At 38.3% G+C, this 22,939-nt stretch overlaps 1 protein-coding gene across 2 annotated transcripts in view; it reads right to left on the reverse strand.

Annotated features, from left to right (window-relative positions):
- The window catches only part of tnpo1 (transportin 1), a 157,158-nt gene that overhangs the window by 38,581 nt on the left and 95,638 nt on the right, over positions 1-22,939 (reverse strand). For both annotated transcript variants that reach the window (XR_005634296.1, XM_039758464.1), the window contains exons 11-15: positions 18,081-18,249; positions 10,810-10,962; positions 7,732-7,957; positions 6,278-6,449; positions 6,107-6,193 (exon numbers count right to left, since the gene is read on the reverse strand). Coding sequence is in view for 1 of the 2 variants with exons in the window: in XM_039758464.1 (XP_039614398.1) it covers positions 6,107-6,193; positions 6,278-6,449; positions 7,732-7,957; positions 10,810-10,962; positions 18,081-18,249 (807 nt within the window). In the remaining variant the exon portion in view is untranslated. The remainder of the gene's footprint in view (positions 1-6,106; positions 6,194-6,277; positions 6,450-7,731; positions 7,958-10,809; positions 10,963-18,080; positions 18,250-22,939) is intronic.

A 22,939-nucleotide genomic window follows, 5' to 3' on the forward strand; every position in this document is an offset into this window, starting at 1 on the left:
TACCTTCCAAATAGCTGACATTTTCAAACATCCTTCAAACTATTTTCAAGTCCATCGGAGGTCTGGAGTATATCCTGACAGATTTCACCCAGAGCTAGGACATCACTCCACTCTACAGCACACGTGGGTTGGAATAAAATCCTGCAGCCAAAGGGAGCCATCAGGAGTGACCATTGAGAACCACTGCTCTTAACAGCAGATTGACCGTTAAACAATACAATTAATTTGATAAATAAGTTCTGCAATGCCGTTCTTGTTTGTCTGTAGTGTTATTTAAGTGTGTGACTTGCCACTTTCACACACACTTATTTGGAGCACTGCATCAGGAAATATCTCAAAAGCAGTAAAGAGCCCCGGAATTCTATAACCAAAAAATATTTAGAGTACTGCAACAAGGCAAAAAAAACACAGAAAATATTTAGAATATTCTGGACCCCAAGCCTATTACAAAATTGTCTTTTCCTTCTTTCTTTTTTAGTAATTAATTCGCTGGCTGGGATTGGCTCCAGCAGACCCCCCCCATGACCCAGTGTTAGGATATAGCAGGTTGGAAAATAACTGACTGAATTTGTACTAGACCAAAAAATAATCAAACACACACACACACACACTCTCTACAGGAACAGACATACATACAGATTAAAAACAACACAGCCTAACTCACTCTAATCCAACCTGAAAGAATCTGAGGTAAATATTATGGCATAACATGATACCAGGAGAAATGGAGGAAAAGGTAATATGAATAATTTGTACAGTGAAGTGAAAAAGAGCACTGGTAAAAGAAAGCAGTATTGGAGGCAACAGAAATGCAGGACAACAATTCAAGGTGGATTATATTATGGTACCCACTGTCCACAGTAGCAAGCTCAGGAGCCTTCCACTGAAAAGCAAAAATTATATGGTCCCCTGGTATACTGAGATAGAATCATTTATGGTGGTGGGTGTTAAGTGGTAGCTCAGAGAGGTCTGAAAGTAGTAAGATAATAGCAGAAATTTAAAGAGAGAGAAGAAAGGTAACATATGTGAAACCAAAAAGGAAAGATGAGAAGAACATCAGAACATATGAATTGGGTGAACTGCTAGATCAGGCTCCTGAAGCCATATCTAGCAATGGTAAAGACAGCAATCTGTTAAGGTCCTTGGAGAGACAAGAAACATCTCTTGGCCAAAGTGAAATCAAGCTGAGAGGTTTCTAAGATGCTCTATGCAAGTAATGAGAAGAGGGTGTAAACAGCTTTTCACGAGAATGATACAAAATAAAATTGAGATTTTAAAAGAGCAGTTAACAAAACTCCACATGTCCCTTGTACTGATAAGCATTGCAAGTCATGCTAGGAACATTAAAACAAGTCTTTAAAGACTGGGATGTCATAAGCCCAAAGCTATCAAACAGATCCCCAATTACAGTAATTCCCATTGCTGCAAAGAGAACAATGAACAGAGCTGGACAACTATTGAGAGAACAGGGTTGCAGAATATCAGGGTAAGAGTATACCATCTTTCAGAGGGTGCAAGAATAATTTCAACAAAGTGCCAGATACTGATGGCAAATGACAGGAGGGCCTCAAGAAGAGTTTGAAGAGTAGTCATTAGTTACGTAAATAGAATAGTCTGAAGAGAAAGAGGTGAAGTGAGGGCAGATTGTACAGGAAGTCACAGGGGTTTGTTGAAGACTGGATAGAGCCTTGAACAAACTGGGTTGAGTGAAAAAGTCCAATAGTAGAATTATATATCAGGAAATAACATACAAACGCTTAATCGTGTCTCTGACTAGAGCTGATTGCTTAATGTTAGGTATCTTATTCCACAAAAATCAGGAAATCGGTAACCTTTCTTCAGCCCAATATATAATAAAGGAGGAACTGGAACCATAACATTTGTAAAATTTAAACATGAAACAATACTCATTTTGATGAGACTGAAAACAGTAATGAAATTTATTTCATGCATTAGCAAGCAGGCACTATTAGTGGTATTTTGTCAGATTCAGATAGCAACTATATGTTAATTATAAAAAAAAAAAATCATTTACATTTGCAAAATCCATACAATATGACCATTCATTCTGTTTATGACTTGACATAATAGATGGCAATTTTTAACAAAAAGTAAAGCAAAAGAATTTGAAACTGAAGCAGCACAAACAATAATCATTGCAATATAAAATTCTGTAATATTATCAGAGGCTAACCTCTCATTAAGTTCTGTCAAAGAAATTGGGGTATCTAAACGTGAAACCTGTCAGGCAGGGAAACCGAGGGCTACAGAGGAATAACTTGATATCAGAGAAAGGAGAACTGGAAGAGTGAACAAATAGTTTAGTTTAATACTTTTAAAAAATATTAAAATTCTGGAGGTGTTTAAAATTGTGTGAGACTTACAGTAGTACAGGGAGATTGTATAAAGGGAAAAAAAATCAATTCTGAGGGCAAGAAAACCATTTGGCTTAGCCCCAGATACATAAGAGCACATTTGAGTACAGACAGACATCAACTTACGACCTATAAGTCCTACGACCATTTGACTTATGGCAAACGGGCAAAGACTCCGTGACTCATTCATCTTGATCTAAGTTTATTACCTGCACTGGTTTCGACTGCATTCAGTTTCATTAGTCTTACTATTACAGGAAAAAAGGCAATTGATCTTGACACAAAATTTAATGTGTTATAGCAGTATAAGGGAGGAAAGAGCAAATTCAATCACATGTGACTAAGTTATCCCATTGTAACCGGTGTACACTGCATGTGCTGCATTGCTGATGTCTGGCTTTGAATCCAGAAAAAAAAGAATATCTACACAATGTGCTAAGAATGATGATGATAAAAGGATAGAAAACAAAAAATATGACTTAAGAGAATTATTATACAGTACTATACATACGGTCAGGTTTGAATACATAAACCAATCTGTCTTATGTCTAGAACGACTTACGACTGGTCTGTTGGAACCAAACGTGGTTGTAAATCGACGATTACCTGCATAGTGAATATAAAACGTCTGCTCTTTGAGCTAAGACTACTGAAATCACTTCTAGTATTGACAATTTAAAGAGCATTGCCCTTTTCATGGATAACGGCTGGGATGCAAGCTTTACTTTGGAGTTTAGTATGCCAAATGTGAGAGAAAAACTTTGTGTACAGAGTAGTATTACTAAAATTTTGATTTTGGTATCGATACCAGCTTTCGGACCTCAATACTGGTTCCAAAACAATACCAAAGCAAAGAACTGATGGCTCCCTCCTTCCCCATCACATAGCTGCTTCATTCCCTCAGCCCACAAACACATTGGGGTTTTCAGTACTGACTGTACAACCACACTACAAAGACAAAACTGATAACCAGAAATTTGTCTGGTTTGAGAGCAGGTTGTTTATATATTACATTTCTATCTTGGAGCCTGGGATGAGGAAAAGTCAGGTGAAACTGCAAAGGTTGGAATTGTGGTCAGATAAAATAGTTTAATGAGGTGTCTAAAACTAATGGACCAAGAGTAAGTGAAATTAAAATATAAACAGGACTGCAAATTTTGACTGGTAAAGAAAAATTCAAACCCACTCCCCGAAAGGCGTGGAAAAAAAAATGAAATTAATTTCTGTAATAAACTTGCATAAAGAAAACAGACTGAGGGGTACAGCTGACAATATATGCTCTGTCTACCAAACTGATTATTTAAAGAATTGGCATTACCAATGAGAATCTCACCATTAGAGAATTTAAGCAAACAATTTGTTAGATTTAGGAAAGGAAAGGTCATAAGCAGAGATGAACAAGGCTCTGATGTTCCACAAATTATTATAAAGATTTGCGATAATCTCAGAGAGCATAAAAAAAGGAAAATGGGTATGTTATGGTGCAGCAGTCAATGATGCCAGAAATACAAAAATCCAAGGAATCCACGGCTCAGGTAACCTCCCAAAACAACCCCAATACCTACCATTCATATTGCCCAACCCAGACCCTCAACCGTGATTAACCCACAAACCACTTCTTGCATTGCTTGAAATACAAAAAACAAAACCACAAACAAAAAAGTAGGAAGGCTGGAACACTCCTCTACTCGAAAAATCTGGAACAAAAATATCTTACAAACCTTTACAAAATGACGGTAATGAAGCAAACAAGAAAGACCAAAGAATGGAGGAGGAGGATTAAATGCAACACCTGACAATCGAGGGATGCTGTACACACTGTAAGGCTCTTGCTCTCATCCCTTGGAGCAAATCAAAGTAGTAAGCAATCCAAAAGACCCCAATTAAACAAAAGGTGCCCATAAATAAAGCTTAACACAGATATACATGACATTGTATACAGGATACAAAAACACAGAGGTTCAAGGCAGATTCTAAACTGGAATAAAATTTTTTAGTAAATCAATACTGGCAAGTTGAGCTGCAACTTGAACCTCAATATGAAATGGCTTAATAAATACGCTGAATAAAATCACTAAAGCAAACAACTAAAGAGTCATTGAGAGACCTACATTGCGGGAAGGTTCCGGGGTGTAGCAAAACTACTACAACCAAAAGTGAGCCAAATAAGAAAAGCACTGATGCAACTTTTTTCTTTTGTAAGGGATAAACTAAATATGGCCTAAAACCAACAACACAATGAGGAGGATCATGGCCTGAGTTGCACCATAATGGGAGTGAAGTCCAAAGAATAAAAACCTCTGGAGGTTTTGGGAACACCAGCACATTCTGAAGAAAGCTTAACAATAAGAGAACAAGGACATGTAAAATCCATAAGACTGCGTAATCTCAAATGCAATGTTTGATAGACTTGGGAACCATTTGGGCATTTTCTGGGCAAAAGAGACAATTGGATTTCCCTTCTCAGCAGCCTCTTTAACTACCTTGATCTATGGGTTATGATGAGATAAAGCAGACTACAGAGTTCAAATTTGCCTGATCCTCTTCAGTAGCCGTCAGCTCATTACATACTATATGTCAGTAAATTTGAACTGGATTGCTGAATTCAGTGTGGTAGCATGTTAGAGGATGTCTATGTTATCACAGGATTACAATAGTGGATACTGTAGTTCCTTTGGCAAACTAAAAGAGGCCAAATGAAGGCATTTTTTTCTTGCCGACTATAAGTAGCAGTCTGGCTAGATTTTACCATAAAAACTCGTGTCACAATCCTATTCCTGCATTTTGAACAATCAGCAACAAAATAACCAAAAGAGCTTTTTAAATGAGGTAAATTCATAAGATTGCATTAGTGACATCATGTAAATGAGCATGTTTCCAGGCATAACTGCATATACATGTAACATAATAATGGATGATGCCATCAATGCAAGATGCTTAATGCAAAATGGGACAGACTAACAAAAGACAAAAAGCAAAGAAAAAAAAAAAGACCATAAAATTGATATGAAAAACAAATCCCTCAAGAACATAAAATCAGACATGATTTTTGGACAGATGGGTTCCCAGTAAGTTAAGACAAAATTTTGGGTGGGGTAAGCACATTACTAATGTACAAGATTAAGAAAGAAGTAGAATGTTGCGCATTCTACATAAAACATTTTACACTTCAAAATTCATTGCAGCAGTTTACTTCTAGATAGCTCAAACGTCAGTCTTCTTCAGTATTTACACTTTTATTGTACACTAATTGCTCAATTTGGTTTTTGTCACGTCCAATGAGAAGGTTCTGCTAGTTTTTGGTCATTTATCATTATTTATAGTGCCCAGGTTTAAAGCTTAACTTACCAACAGATCATATGGCCAAATTACCAACTCTGAAGGTGATTATTGTTCTGTTAAAGCTTTAGTCAACCACATATCTCACAGGAATTACACACAAAACAAAACACAGACTCACAAATCATTCACAACATTATTAGAGCTATTTTGATAGATATATAACAAAATTAATGACTTCTGAATGTGCAGCAGTTCAGAAAAAATATATTAAACAGAATGTGATAAAAAGCAAATTGCAAAAGTAAAATAAAACAGTCAAAACTAATGCAGTTATCTTGTCTATACTAAAAGAAAATATTTTATGGAATATAATTACATAAGCAAAAAGTATCCTGTGTTTATATAATATTGATATAATAATGCTATTTTGACAACTGATTGGCACTTACCTCAAGTAAAGGGAAAAGATCTTTGTCTTCATCTTTTAGCATGTTCCACTTCTGAATGAGCGGTGGCATTAACATTTGAATATATTCCTATTTTGAGTTACAAAGGAAAAACAATTAAAGCTTTGTATTAAGAGAATCTTAACTAGTGAAAGAAAGTGGTTTAAGTCTTACTGGCTTGTTTAGATGGTGGCCCACAGAGTCTGCCAGAGTACCAATAGCATCATAAAGAATAAGTAGATTCTTGTGCTGATACTTGCTAAATGCAAAAACAAGGGTGTCCAGTATGTAGCCAAGGTAGGGCACAAGTTCTGTGCAAGCTTCCTCTTCTAGAGTTGCAAAGGCACTGAAAAGAAACAAACCATGCAATACTTGGATTTATGTATATATACATTCACGGACACACACACACACACTTTATATTATATATAATTTATACAAGCAAGTTATGCTACCCACACTACATTAAAAATTCAGACTGAATATGTCAATATTCAATATAGCATAGTTTTTGAAAATATTTATCCTTTTTTAACCAGCTATGGCTAATACACTACTGCAGAATTTAAGAGTAATATGTGTATGTACACATGGGTATTCTGTAACACAGAGGTGAGTTCTACCACTGATGATCATCAGAATGCTTGAAAATTAAACACCAAAACAATTTAGACTACTGCATATTTGTAAAGTGGCAGGAATGCTTCTGGAAATAAAAAGCTGAAATGCCACACTGAAATCAGATGTCCTGCTGCTTTTGTGCTAAAAATCCAATATACACTTTGATTCTATCTGTGCAACAAGGACTGCATTCATTCTTTATTGCCTTGTCTAAAATATAGGGTTCTCCTTGGTTGGGTCTATCCTTAGCATTGCCATCTGTGTGCCTGGACAGAGTCATGTATTTTATAACTTGTGAGCTGCTTATTATTACTTTACTATTTTTAAAATGAAAATCTTATCTATGGCCCAGTCTGCCTCAGTAAAGAAATTACATTTCATTCACTAGGGCACTAGGTAATACAAGTGTCTTCAGGACAAGAGAACCAATCCAGTACTAGAAGTCATATCCTAAAATATTGAAAGCAGATGGACTAGCCTAGGCCGGTTCTATTACACTGATCCATTTTTTTAATTTACAACTGATGTATTTTAAAATAAAGCCTTTTGAAAAGGTTTACCACACATGATTACTTATTGGCCATGCTAGTGAAGAGATCCTCAGTTTCCTTCATCCAGTGTGGGATCTCTGACCTTTGTATGTCACAACTGTCTACTCCAGGCACTTATTTCGCTACAACTCTGGCCACAAATCTTCCAAGTACCATTTAATTTAAAGATAAAAGAAAAGGAAACAAAGAATGTAATGGGGACATGAAAATTTAAGGCAATAATAAACTACTTTGCAATGACACGATTAAGGAGTTCTTTTTCAGTAGTTCGATCAACCCATTTAATGCAAAAAATTAAATATGGACTATATCTTTTGAAGATATTTTTCCATCTGAAAATGCATACATTACAAATGCACGACTGTAAATGTTTAAAAGCAATCAACTAATTTTACCATTATCTGCTACTTGAGAAAATAAGTTTTCAATATAGTGAAAAATGAAAATTTTTCTTACCTGCAGGCAGCCTCCTGGACCCGCTTATTACTGTCCAGAATGCGTTTCAGCAGTTCGGTCATTAGTGGCTTCAAGTAAGTGTCTGGGGGCTGACTGACTACCCAGTGTGCATAGCGACTAAGAGTCCAACATGTAATGGAACGCACAAGAGCCTTCTTGTCAGACAGGCACTGAATTAGATGAGGAATTAACTCTGGCAAATATGGAATCATGCCCTGCATACAACCTAAAACAGGAGGTAAATAAAAATATTTATAAAAACTTTCAGTGCAATAATCTGTAGTCACTGGTTTCAAACTATGCAGACAAAACACATTATAGGTGAGTTGCAAACAGGTTTAAGAGAGAAAGATGGAAAGAAAGCTAAAAATGACACTTAACGTTAAAAAAGAAAGGAGACTGGTGGCTGGATAAGCTTAGCCTAGTTTTTTAGGCATTAACTCGGTTCTGGAAGAGGATAAACCGGAATAACTGAAGCAACAAGTTTTATCCTTCATTTGTGGAATAAGGAATCAAGACAGTATTTCATTTCTAAAGGAAATTTTTTATATTTTGAGGTGAAGCTCTTGCTAAGAACAAATTCTTTCCAGATGGGAACCCTCTCCCCATTCACAAATGTCATGCTGCTTTGAGAAACTGCTGCAAATAACAGGAACAGTGATAGGTAAATAGGAATTTGCTCATTGATCATTTATGATTGCAAACAAAACATACTATTCTGTTGGTTTAAGATCTGAAGTTAAAGTCAGCTATTCTAAAACCAAACATGTCTTGTTTAATCAATTTTTGAAGAAACTGCATTTTCATTCTGCATGTATGGGCTTTAAGAACTAGAGATACCAGTAATATTTATAATGCTTTGCTGAACTGTGATGTCATCTCTGCACATGAAGGATCATTTTGCTACAGAAAGATCCATTTGGACTCAATATTAATTCTCTGAAAGGCAATTAAATGTTATTCTTTAAAGTTATTTTAGGATACTTTCACAATGGCTATTCGTTCAGGTAAATCGGAAAAATTACAACCAATCACTAAAATTCCTTTTATGTTTGACAATAAGAAAAAGTTATGTTGTTACTATTTGCTATAACACAACCACCTGCATTGAATTTAATAAGTAAAAAAAAAAAAAATCCATACAAAGTATAAAACCTAATGACACCAATAATCATCTCCAAAGTAGCACGCAATCAACCATCTATTCACATTTCTAATGCACCTATGAAGATCAAGGATGTTGGGAGCCAAGATTTTTAGTAGTTCAATCAAAATTTTTACGATGTCAATTAAAAGGTTTTATACATGCATACTAGGTGATTATAGACACAGTCATGTGCAAGTACAACCCCATGGGGGGGATAAGTGAGCAGGCTGCCTGCTGCCACTGCTGATCAACACAGTGGCAAAACAAAGACCCTGATGAGGAGGTACGAATCAATTTAAGGTGGCCCGACATTAGAATCCCTGAAGCCTACGAAGAAAGTCGTAGTGTTAAAAGAAAAATGAAAATAGTGTTCAAAAAGGTGTGGTGCTCCAAAAATTGTCAATAAATAATCCATAAAAAAAAGTGTTCCGTGGAGGTTAAAATCCCATAAATAGAAAAATCCATTAAAAACTAGGTTAAAATTCCACTGGCAGGAAACTGTCTTTTTATCCAGTGAATCTTGATGTCTCTTTCAAAATCTGACTCTTCGGCTTGCCTTGACTGGACCTTGTAGCCTTAAGTCCTCCAGCAGGCGCCGACACCTTTCTTCTCCTGGCATGTCCCCATTGCCAGTCCCATGGCATCTGTGGGGAGCCACCGAGCCCTGCTCCTGCAGCCACCACGAGAGCAAAGTATGCTCTGTCCTCTCACCGCCGCTGATCCGTTGGCTACTTTCAGCAAGAAGACAGCCCTGAGCCTAGTGGTGGCTCCTGCTACTTATGAGCGCCGGCCACACACCCCATCCTGGGGCTCCACACCCATCTGCCTGCTGCTTCTTATTACACCAACTCACTCTCCTTCACACTCCTGCCTCTCTTCTACCGTTCTTTAACCTCTGTGCCCTTTTGCTTTTCTTTCATTTGTGTTTCCTCCTCTTTCTCTTGTGCCAGCTCATTCTCATAAGGTTTCATGGGTGCAGCATCTGAATCGCACACCATAGGAAGCCGAAGAAGCAATTGAGAAAAAGACCGCACCTTCACGTGCATGTGTGTCTTGCCCCAATTACTCCACCAACTCCCTGCAGCTGTGCAAGTACACCCATGGCCATTCTTTCTAAGCCGCAGACCCACTATACCACACTGGTACTGGGGTTAAATAATTATCTTTGCCTCATATGTCCAATAGGTCTTGCGATTAAACTCGGTGGTAATTAAACATTTCTTTTAGCATCTTGCATTCTGCTCTCAGGATGAACTTGTTGGGGTGGCCTGGCTTAGACAAGTTGGCAGTTGTTTGTAATCTTTTCCACTAGTAAATGGAGCTTCTGGAGAGTGGAATGGTAGATTTACAGTTGTTTGGATATCTTTTAGAATCCCTTCCCAGACTTCCAGGCATCTATAACCTTTTTCCTCTCTGAGGGTCTCAGAGAGCTCTTTCGATCTGAGCAAGGTGAATACACACACTTGAAACAACAAACAGCAAACGAAACTAGATGTCTGAGATTTAAATAAAGACTAATTCTTGCAAGATCCTCTCTAATGATGTTCTAATTGTTTGCACCTGATCTGATAAATGGATATTAATTTTAGCTATATGATGTAGTAATAAATGGAGAGGTATACTTCCTTCTTCCACATGTGAAATCTGCATTTGTTTATTTAAATTATACAATGGACAACAAAAAATAAATATGGCATAGTGTTTTATATCACATATATATTAAATGAAGATCAAATTATTATACATCAACACATGTTAAAGAAAAAACATTTAAATGGTACAAACTTACTTTATCATATGATTAAAAAAAGAAAAAAAATCACCAGGAAGACAGTCTTTCTCTGATGCATCTATTCACTCATGCATCTAAAAGGCCAAAATGATACATTCCCAAGTGCATTCCACAATGAGTGAGGAACAGCAGGACCTACCTTCAGCTATTGCTCCTAGAACCAAGATGCCAGATTCCTTAACAACCCATTCCTGATGGAAAAGAAGCTCTTTCAACAAGGGTAAAATTTGTGGGAGGAGTTCATCCCGAAAGACATTAGCCAGGACATCCAGAGCAGCAGCTGAACATTTCCCTACAGAGAAAAAGGATCAATGCAAAGAATATTTTCTGGACTAATAAATTATGTTTATAAGATGATTAAAATATTTTTTACTTTTTTTATCACTATTTAGCATCCTTAGGTTCTGTTTAATTTCTTCAAATGTATTTGTCAGGTATTCATTCAAATTTGTTTTAATTTACAAAATCAAAACTTTATTTTAACCTGCCATGCTCTCATTTGAAACAGAATTATAATTAAAACCTTCTCAAACAATGTCATCACACAAAATTTAAAGCAGAAGACGAGTAATATATAAATGTTGTGAAAGTATAGAAATGTGCGCTGAATGCACTTTTTCTAGTGGGATACAAAAAAATAGTTTTCCTCCAACCATCCATTATCCAACCCGCTATATCCTAACTACAGGGTCATGTGGGTCTGCTGGAGCCAATTTGTTTTCAGATATTCCATTTAACTTTTGTAAGGAAAAATCAGCATAACGATGATAACGATAAAAAATAATAACGATAAGTTGCAGGATACATAAAATATACCCACAGTTGGAAGCAAACAGCAGCTACAGAGAGTATAAGTGAAGTCAGTTTAGAGAAAACATCAACATACATTAAAGAAAACTCCTGACAAAACTGAGTCATAAGCTGTATAAGTTTGAAATTCTATTTGAAAATTATTTTCCAGAGGTTTGCAATATATTAATTTCACTACTATATTTTCAAAAATTTCCTCATTTATTGTAATAATGTCAACCTGCCTCTTCAGCTTGTTCAAATATATCTGATGCTATTATGAAGGTCCTTCTGCATGATGCAGGAAGGGTATTTGCCTCTATAATGCAGAAGTGCACTTTGGACCTTCCTTTATTTGAATCAATGTACTGGCGTACTTCATTTTAAAAATGTTACAAGCAACTCAATCCTAATCATCAGTACATACAATACTGTTGAGACCACAAGAGTTATTTTACTCCTAGACTCCATTTTTACTAGGTCTACAGTCTGAGCCAATCTGTAAACTTTGCTCATTTAACATATAGATACTTTCTTTTCACATGTTAAGGGGCTGTTCTACTGTCTGTTTCTTGCTTCCCTCAATTACTACTACTTTTAGATTTCTCTGCCCTTTTCTATTTCTCATTGGCAAGTTCTTTACTTACGTTCAAATGCTGCCAAAATCATGTTGGTGTCTAGGTGGAAGGGCCCAGCTAGTTCTACTTTCAACACGGAGAGATTTTCCTTTAATAACTTAATTACGCTAAAGCTATTGATGGTACAAATAAATTGTTCTTTTGACAAGACAGTTTCAAATTGGTAGCATATTGTTTCATTAGTCAAAGGGTATAATAGCTGAGAGATGTTTCATGTTTAATATTTGTAACTCTTCTATTTTCTCCATCCACCCATCTTTCAACTGCTCTTATTTAGAGCAGCTGGAACTTATTTCAGCAAGCGTCACGCAAAAAGGACAAGGGATGCTTCTGAAGATGGACCATGAAATGCATCCTTTTTTGGCTCTGGATATGGGGGTGCCAGTGGGGGGAGTAGAGGATGGGTTTAAGGCAAGATGGAAGAAGAGGGCACTGGCAGGTTATACCATGTTATATGGTTTTCTCTTTCTATATCCTTTAGTGACTGGATGCCTCTGTATTCATTTCAAATTCAATAAAAACTGGTTACCAAAAAAAAACACTAATAAAACTAAATTTACTAAATTCATCTTTTTTTTGACACACACACACATCAGTATATTTGGAATTTTTTCATAGGTGAATCTTTTCTAAATTTCATCCTTGTTTCTGTAACAGTGATGTCAACCAAAATAACATATTTGAAACATGTACAAATCTAAGTTTAAATTTCTTAAGGCTATATAAAATGGACATTGCCATGTAGGGAGATGTACACTACTAATGTGATATTTTTTGAATATACTGTATTATTGAACTTTCATAAATAAGAAAAATGTGTTAAACACTAGCCAGTTCACAAATATAGATAAAGTTTCCATATTTATTAATCATTAACATGGAATCAGCACTGCGTCACATCTCTTTATAATTAAAGAAGATTCCTTCTTTCTCTCTATCTTGAAAACTTCTTCACAGCTCAGGCCCACTTACACTTTCTCGGGAAAAAATAATTTCAGCCAATCAGGAAGAAAGTAAGGCAAGGCTGAGTAGAACACTAATATAATAACACTACAGCCAAATATGACCTCCCTTCTCTGCAACCCTATCTTTATAGTATGCAGAAGTTAAAAAAAAAAATAGATATGACAATGCTTGTAAATTACACGTTTCATATTGAGTAACGTGTGTGAGAATGCGGAAACAAAACATTTTGTTAAGCAAGCACCAATCCAATGCATTTCTTCAAAATACCTAGAGATGCCACACCACAAATATTTGCAGTATACAGTTATAATGCAGAGAAAAAATATTACAATTGACGGGCCGGGGGGATTTTCACCCAAAGATATTTGAGGATTTGAACATAATCACTTTTGTTACAATCAAACAACAAACAAAGTCTGATTAGTGGTCATGAAATGAAAGAAATTATTTTCTTTTTGCTTTAGGCAAATAGTTAAGGGAACACTTTGTTCTGGTCATCAAATGAAAACTGCTGAAATATATAAAACAGTTTTACCAGTAAAGTTTGTCTATATTATATACGTACAGTGCATCCGGAAAGTATTCACAGTGCATCACTTTTTCCACATTTTGTTATGTTACAGCCTTATTCCAAAATGGATTAAATTCATTTTTTTCTTCAGAATTCTACACACAACACCCCATAATGACAACATGAAAAAAAAGTTTACTGGAGGTTTTTGCAAATTTAATAAAAATAAAAAAACTGAGAAATCACATGTACATAAGTATTCACAGCCTTTTCTCAATACTTTGTCGATGCGCCTTTGGCAGCAATTACAGCCTCAAGTCTTTTTAAATATGACGCCACCGTCGCCCCAGTCTGAAGTCAAGCAGGAGCAGGTTTTCTTCCAGGATGTCTCTGTACAATGCTGCAGTCATCTTTCCCATTATTCTGGCTAGTCTCCCAGTTCCTGCTGCTGAAAAACATCCCCACAGAATGATGCTGCCACCACCATGCTTCACTGTAGGGATGGTATTGGCCTGGTGATGAACGGTGCCTGGTTTCCTCTAAACGTGACGCCTGGCATTGACATCAAAGAGTTCAATCTTTGTCTCATCAGACCAGAGAATTTTGTTTCTCATGGTCTGAAAGTCCTTCAGGTGCCTTTTGGCAAACTCCAGGCGGGCTGCCATGCGCCTTTTACTAAGGAGTGGCTTCCGTCTGGCCATTCTACCATACAGGCCTGATTGGTGGATTACTGCAAAAATGGTTGTCCTTCTGGAAGGTTCTCCTCTCTCCACAGAGGACCTCTGGAGCTCTGACAGAGTGACCATCGGGTTCTTGGTCACCTCCCTGACTAAGGCCCTTCTCCCCCTGTCGCTCAGTTTAGATGGCCGGCCAGCTCTAGGAAGAGTCCTGGTGGTTTCGAACTTCTTCCACTTACGGAAGATGGAGGCCACTGTGCTCAATGGGACCTTCAAAGCAGCAGAAATTCTTCTGTAACCTTCCCTAGATTTGTGCCTCGAAACATCCTGTCTCAGAGGTCTACAGACAATTCCTTTGACTTCATGTTTGGTTTGTGCTCCGACATGAACTGTCAACTGTGGGACCTTATATAGACAGGTATGTGCCTTTCCAAATCATGTCCAATCAACTGAATTTACCACAGGTGGACTCCAATTAAGCTGCAGAAACATCTCAAAGATGATCAGGGGAAACAGGATGCCCCGGAGCTCAATTTGCTTCATGGCAAAGGCTGCGAATACTTATCTACATATGATTTCTCAGTTTTTTATTTTCAATAAATTTGCAAAAATCTCAAGTAAACTTTTTTCACGTTGTCATTATGGGGTGTTGTGTGTAGAATTCTGAAGAAAAAAATGAATTTAATCCATTTTGGAATAAGGCTATAACATAAAATGTGGAAAAAGTGATGTGCTGTGAATACTTTCCGGATGCACTGTATGGAGATATAGTATATATATTATACATCTACATATATAATTCACTAAGGCAAAACGATCATGGAAAGCGGCGTGGATTCACTAAGCCACCGACAAGTTAGACACCTATGGCGCATGCAGGAAGGAGCCACGGCCACCAACTCCAAGACCACTGGATATGATGACAACTCGCAGAGCCACGGCCACCAACTCAGACGCGACGACACAAAAAAAATGGCGTCATTTATATTCGTCTGTTGTAGAGGCAACATGCAGCTCCGACACACGCTGACTGTTAATAGAGGCATGTTTCTCGCGGAGGTGAATCGCCATATGCAGCGTGTAAAACGGTTTGCGAGGGGTATCCCATGGGATTCTTAAAACATTCCTTTACAACTGAGGTTAAAACACAAAAAAGTAAGCAGTCTTTAAAAAACGAGTTTTCGGTTACAACGCACAACCGCGTGCACCCTGGCAAACTGTTTTACACGCTACATACAGCAATTCACATCCGTGACAAACATGCGTCTTCTTAGATACTCCTGCACTTTGTACACACCCCCCTCCCACCTCGCTACTACCGTGGTCGGGTGTCTTGGTGGATTATATATAGAAAGGCAGCCAAAACCGCACAGAGCAATGAAAAGTCTACGTGAGTCACAGGTGCATCTGGACTGTACAAAAACGACAACGACTCGAGTGACGAGTTGAAGGTGGGCACGTGAGCAAGCAGTGCATACTGAACGAGAAATCAGCAGACTAGCATGACGGAGGGAGCAGAGTGGATGTCCTTCTCCTCTCCTCCCGTTCCACCCTCCGCGCCACACGGACGATTGTGTGTTGGTTCGTTCCGTGCATTGGTTAAAACCCAATGAAGGAAGCAGTCTTTAAAAACCAATGAGCCCTGTGCCTCTGTTTCATTACCGTCTCACCTGCTTCACCAATGCAGGCCCCGCAACAGGGCAGCCAACCGGGTAACCAAAGTCTTTGGGTTCAGGGAGGAGTATGAAGTATAAAGGAATTGACGGAAGGGCACCACCAGGTGTGAAGCCTTTCGCTTCATTTGACTCAACACAGGAAGCCTCACCCAGCCCGGACACGGAGAGGATTGACAGATTGATAGCTCTTTCTCGATTCTGTGCGTGGTGGTGCATGGCAGTTCTTAGTTGGTGGAGCGATTTGGCTGGTTATTTCCGAAAACGAACGAGACTCCCACCTGCCAAATAGTTACACGACCCAACAGCGGTCGGCGTCCAAATTCTTAGACGGACAAGTGGCTTTCAGCCACGTGAGATTGAGCATTAACAGGTCTGTGATGCACTTGTATGTCTGGTACTGCACGCGCGCTACACTGAATGGATGAACATGTCTCTAACCGGCATGGGGAGCCGTGCTTAAGCCGTTGAACCCCATTCGTGATGGAGACCGTGACTTGCAATTCTTCCCCACGAACGAGAAATTCCCAGTACGTGTGGGTCATACGCTCGCACTGATTACGTCCCTACCCTTTGTAAACCCCGTCCCCCACCCTCGTCGGGTGACTTGATGGATTATATATAAAAAAGCAGCCGGAACCGCAAAGAACAATGAAAAATCAACGTGGAAACCAACTGAGGCGGTGTTTGGAAAATTAACAGTCAACGTGACTCACAGGTGCGTGTGGACTGTACACAGACGAAAGCAACTCAGGTAGGGAGTTGGGGGCAGGCACATAAGCGGGCAGTGCGTACTGAACGAGCGCCGTTCAACCCCGTTTTTCGCTTTGGAAGGAGAAGGCGTGACGGCGCTCCTCCGGTTTTCAGTCACAGACAATTGTATGTTGGTTCGTAGCGTGCATTGTTGCAATGTTAATTTTCTTGGTGGTTTATTAAATTACAGATTTTTCAAATGTTTATTTTTTCCTCTGTGCTTAAAAATCATTTAAACAGCGGCTTGATTATGCGGCGTATGCTACGCCGCGGGTTGGCTAGTATATATGTATTTTTACAGATGTGTGACTTACATCAAATTTTTAGTATCAAAAGTAGGTGTGAATCAGAGGGGACTACAGATGTTAACAATTAACATACTGTATGTTTGGTTTAAGTACTTAACTCAAGGTTATCAAACAATCATAATTTGAAGGAGTACTTCTAAAAAAAACATTTTAATAAATTATTTATCTAATGTGTTTTGTAATGATGACAGAGAAAAAAAAAGTAATCTCATGCTTTCATGGAGAACAACGATAAAAAAATATACCAGAATGGGGCTCTATGGTGACTAACCAACACTGAGGTATTAAAATAAAAAAAAACCACCCTCAAGGGCACAAGAAGGACTCACAGCTAAATATCAGAACATTTTCTCTTATAATACATTGCACTTTGCATTAGTTTACATTTGTTTTATGAATTTCACAATGAAAAGTACTGTATGGGGTAACAGCAGGAACTAATGGCTGGCACAATTTCAGTTAACGGATATGCCATAATGAGTATTTCTATCAGGAATCATCAAGGACAATGCACAACCTACGTTTGTCTGATTTCTACTTATTTTCCACTTTTTGCAACTGTTCCTAGAACAACATGTGAAATTTCACTGCTTACTGGGTTACGCTCCTGCTTTGCATGGAAAAGTTGTGTTAACAGGAACAAATTCAAGAAAACCAAGGTAATATCATGGTCTCTGCTTAGTTTCATCCTATGTCATATGCATCATTGACAAGACTGTGGTTGCAGAACAATTTTGCATACATTGTTGTTAAAAACTTGCTTTAGATGCTTGAATTGTTTAGTGCAATACTCATGTTTTGTGCAAAAGTGAACAACAAAAGCACTGGACCAGGCCACTAACTAATTGCAAATGTTGTGTCTATGGACAGCACTTAACAAGGCTTATAATCTTCAGGGTTTAACTAGAAAGCACTGAAGTGAGTATCAAAGATGCATAACGAAACCAGTGATGCAAACAGAGTACATTCAATGAGAAAAATAAATAAAAAAAATCAAAAATAAGTGGCACAAACATTTTATATCTTAGGGTAATTATATAAATGCCTGTTCCTCGATTAATTACAGTAAATAAAAACGTTTATTTGAAAACATACTTAAATTCCAATCAGAAATAGTGTCATCATCATCAATGTCATCATCATCGTCATCTTCATCTTCAATACCATCAGCCTCATGTTGTTGTGCTACTGTTCTGGAGCGGTGGAATCGAGGCCTAATGTCTTGCTCGCTGTCTGGAATTGCTTCATCCTCCTCTACATCTCCCTGCAGAAACATCAAAATGTTACAAACATTTAGAGAAGAGAGGTTAGAAGCATGTGCTGATATAGTATGTTGCCACAGCCACCACATGACAAACCACCTCAACATCCCAGATTAGGACCCAAGTGCAGCCGCCATGTGATTGGTGACACCTCAGCACCACACTAGTTCAGATGGAATGGAACAGCGTAAGGCGTTTTTTTAATGGTGGCTGGAGTGCCAATTCTGCCACCAACCCACAGGTTTTTCCCTGCAGGTTGGAGGGCCTGCTTGCAGGACTGCATGCAGATTAACGTCATACCCAGGATGAAGCAATTGCATGTTAAGGGCCTTGCTCAAGGGCCCAACAGAGTCACTTATGGTGTTTATGGGATTTGAACTGGCAACCAGCAACCTTCTATTTGCCACTGCAGATCCCCAGCCTCAGAGCAACCACTCCGCACATAGAAAGATAACCGACTTAAAAGCCAAAAAAAAAAAAACAGTAGTCAAAGGGTGATATCCTATTACAGAGTAATTCACATATCACCTGGTCTGCCTTGTAAAGATTAAAACATCTTTCTAGTGAAATATCTGAACACTTTCTCTGGTTACTTGATCACTTAACACTGTACATGACATATTGGAATTCTCTCTCTCGGCACAATACTTGCAAAGACATTTTTAGCTTCTTGCTGAAAATCTGATTGCAAGCCTCATTTTTTCATTCTTACCATCCTAGAAGTCTCAGCTGTATTGATCAACCAACATGAACTGAAGTAATAAGCCTAGTGACCAAAGAAGCACACTCTGTATACTGCATTTAGCCAGTCTCAGCTAATTTTTTTCTTTCATCACACCAACAGACATGTGATGGCTCCAAAGGTCAACAAGCATGTCCTCTATTTGCACAGTCCAAAACAATTAATTTCTTTGTATTACCTCAGTGTACCTCATTTTGTGTGCACTACATGCACTTTACTGCTGGCTAAGCATTCATTGGCTGTTAACTCTTATAGACATAATAGCCACCAGTGATAGGGGGTCTGCAGCTTAGCAACTAAATAAATAAATAATTAGATAAATAGCCAGCTACATCACTGAGGGTGTACAGCCTCTTGCAGCTGCGTGGAGTTGGTGGAGTTGTGGCGGGGCAACATAAGTAGTGTTGTCAAATGTCAGTACTGAGTGCGTCTCGTTTCCATTGTCCCGTTTGCTGTTTGTGTGTGTGTATCAGTAAATTCATAAGACCACAGCCTCAAACCTGGAAAACACCTGCTCACTATTAATCAATTACAGCCGTCACGGGACTATTTAAGCCGTTAGAGAGTTAAGAGAAGGAGACTTTTTCATTTCACGACCACGAGCCATCTATACCTGCTGTATTCCACCTCGCGCATTTCATCCAATTTGTTTTTCAATTTGCCCGACTTACTTCAATATCACGAGACCCCGGGGTCGGACTTCATCATCCACCACGCACCGAGGATCCACGGTGAGGCTGTTCTATTTTGTTCCGGGAAAATCAAACAACTCATTTACCATTAGTTCAGTCAACCGTATTCAGGACAGTATTATAACCGGACTCAAGTTCATGATTTCCATATCTCATTTCATTTTTGTTATTTGTTTTGTTTGTTATATGTTACAGGGGCAAGGGAGGGTTTTGTTGTATTTACATATGGTGGTGTCTCATTGTTGATGTGGTGGAGGGATATTTATATTTAAGTTTCTATTTTTGCATTTGTCTTGTTTCATTTAATCAGTATAATTTTACATATCTGCTTTTGTGAGTTTATATTTACACCGTCGATTGTGGGGAAAAGTATACTTTGTTAGAGGTACAGCTTGATAGTTAGATTCATCTCAGTAAATTATCCAGGCCACAGGTCTTGGAGGTGTAACCGCCGGCTGGGTAAGGGGTCGGCCGTTACAGAGTGATCAAGATGGGGTACACCTGTAAAGGAGGGTGTGGTCTGTCTTGATTGCTTCATGCGGTTTGCATTAGAGGCGCTGCACTCACAGGGGCTATAAGTGGGAATCGGACAAAAGATAAGGAAATACCAAAAAGAAAGAGAAGGAAAACAGAAGGTGAAGGCATAATCTGGTCAGCCAGTATGCAGGAGTGTAGACAAATGGTCAGGGTGCTGTGAAGGAACAAGCAATTGATGTTCGAGGGGCGGAGCACTTCCCCACTGAACAGCTGAGGTGTAGCGGGGATTGAGAGAAACCTCCCTAGGGATCCAGAAGGCACCAATGTTTGTGTATGATGAAGATGGGAGAGGCGGCTGGGGGCATCACGGCAGATGTGCAGAAGGAGGCAGTCATGGTTAAAGCCGTAGGTGGAAGGGACTGCAGTTACCAACATCTCTCTGGCGACTGAAAATCCTGAGAAGGGTAAGTTGGGGAGACAACAGTGGAATATGTGCTGGGCTGAAGTAGAGAGAGGATGGAGGTAAAATGCGGTGAGGGACAGGACTGCAACAGGCTTGGAGAATGGATGCAGAGGAACGAAGAATGGGGGCTGCACGGATGCCTCACTTCTCGGGGAGTTTATAAAGGAATCCTAACTTTGTTTTTACTTTTACTTTGTATCAGGCAACTGTATATCTAGAAAACAAATGACAAATTGACAGATTTTATGGTATTAGCATTATTTGTATAATTATTCATTATTTGTATAATTATCATACTTTGTACTCAGGGGTGCGGAAATCCAATGCCCAACTTGTCCGACACGGGTAAATTGACCGTCGGACAAGCGTGTTTTCTGGTTTCAGTTGTCCGCGGACAAGTGCAATTTTTCTGGAGAAAAAAAGAATTAAATGTGCAGTGCAGGGCACATTTTTACCACTACTTTCAAATTTTAAACATTTGGGTACGTACTTCGTGCGGAAACAGTTTACTTAGGCATGTTCTTCATGTATCAAATTGGTATTCAATATTGTTTACAAAATGATGGCTGATTTTTCAAAGGGGAAGCACTCTTGTGATCTTACATAAGTATTTTACACTACTATTTACACGTTTGGAGATGCTGTCTTTTTTTCATGCCGACAATACAATGTAATTTGATGATTTTTCATTATAATCGACAACTTTTACTGTATATATTATTAATAAAATAAATTTTTTCTACATAAAAATGTGGTAATTTCACCCACAATGCAATTGTTTTCGCCACATAAAGCTTTTTAGGTATTTGATCTTTTCTGAAATTTGCGATTTCACGTAGGTTGTGATATATTGAAGAGTTAAGAAATTTATTGCGTGACATCAATTTTGATGAGCTGTCTATAGATCGTTTTTGATTAGAGAATTTTTCATATAAAACAAGTTGGTTTCACACTGTCAGTTTTTTAAAAATAAAGAAAACATTCTAACGGTTTCCAAATGTTATGAAATATCAATAAAAATCTAAACTTAGACGCGATTATTTTTTTTCCCCCCGACAACATCGGTAATATTTACTTCTTTGGAAATGTAACCTCTTGCTTAATTTCGAATACGTCATTAGGAATTACCTGCGTAACCCATAATGCACTGCAGTAAGCATGTTGTTTTCGCTATATGCGTGTTGTTGAAACTGAAGCAAGTAGCATCGCGGATGAGAAATGGATCATTTCTTGATTAAAACTGGCACAACAGGCCGTGAAAAACCTAAGGAAGCGTAATAAGGCCACTGTGAAAAAAAATACTGACACAGTGAAGACAAAAAAATGTAAATGTCGAGATTAAAGTCGAAATGTTGACTTTATTCTCGTAGTTTATTTTGTCAGTTGAATGTCGCAAACTAAATTTCATCTTAAAATGAATGTTTCATTTACTAGATTTTCTCAAACCCTGTCATAAATTAATGTAGCACATTAAATGCTTTATATTAAGTGTTCCCCGACCCAGTTGTTAATCTCTGCGCGCTTCTTAAACTGACTTTCACTTGCAGTAAGAGGCACCGGCAGCATTCGCTGCACATTGACTTCATGATATTCCTGCTCAATGAACATTCAGAACACTAAGATAAATACTTGATATCTTTTCACGATGAAATGCATTAAAGCATGTATTAGACATGGGTGGCGGGGGGCACGGTGGCGTGACTGTAGTGCTGCTCCCTTGCATTATGGGGTTCTCAGGTCTACGTTCAGTGTAGAGAAGTTTATGGCAGGTGTGACGAGGCTCCAAAAAACTGGATACTGTATTTGAATGGGTATCGCACAGGTTTAACTGAAATATTGTGTAAATGTTGGGTTCGTGATCTGGAGGTCGGAGATACGAACGAATAATTCAATGGATGTTTTTCTGAGCAGGCTTTCTTTATTGCACGTTTGCTGTGTCTATCATACGTACTAAACCCCCCAGTTCCTAGCCTTTGTCTTTCTCCATATAACCAATCACCACACGATAAACGTCTTTGTGAAATTAAAACTAGTTATAAACCTAGACCTCAGTTTTCAGAACTTTAAAAACAATTTTCGTTATACATGTTTAATTATGCCATCCATTCAGAGGTCTAAGCTTATAACTAGTTTTAATTTCACAAATACGTTTATCATGTGGTGATTGGTTATGTGCAGAAAGAAAAAGGATAGGAACTGGGGGTTTAGTACGTCAGATAGAGACATGAGTCTAAAAGTAAGAAAAAAGTTGGTTCAATTGAAAAAGCGTTTTCTAAAGCTGAACGCTCGGAGGGTTGAGCGTTATGCTAGGCTGTTCA

This window comes from Polypterus senegalus, chromosome 7 (genome assembly GCF_016835505.1).
Source record: "Polypterus senegalus isolate Bchr_013 chromosome 7, ASM1683550v1, whole genome shotgun sequence".
Classification (NCBI taxonomy): domain Eukaryota; kingdom Metazoa; phylum Chordata; class Cladistia; order Polypteriformes; family Polypteridae; genus Polypterus; species Polypterus senegalus.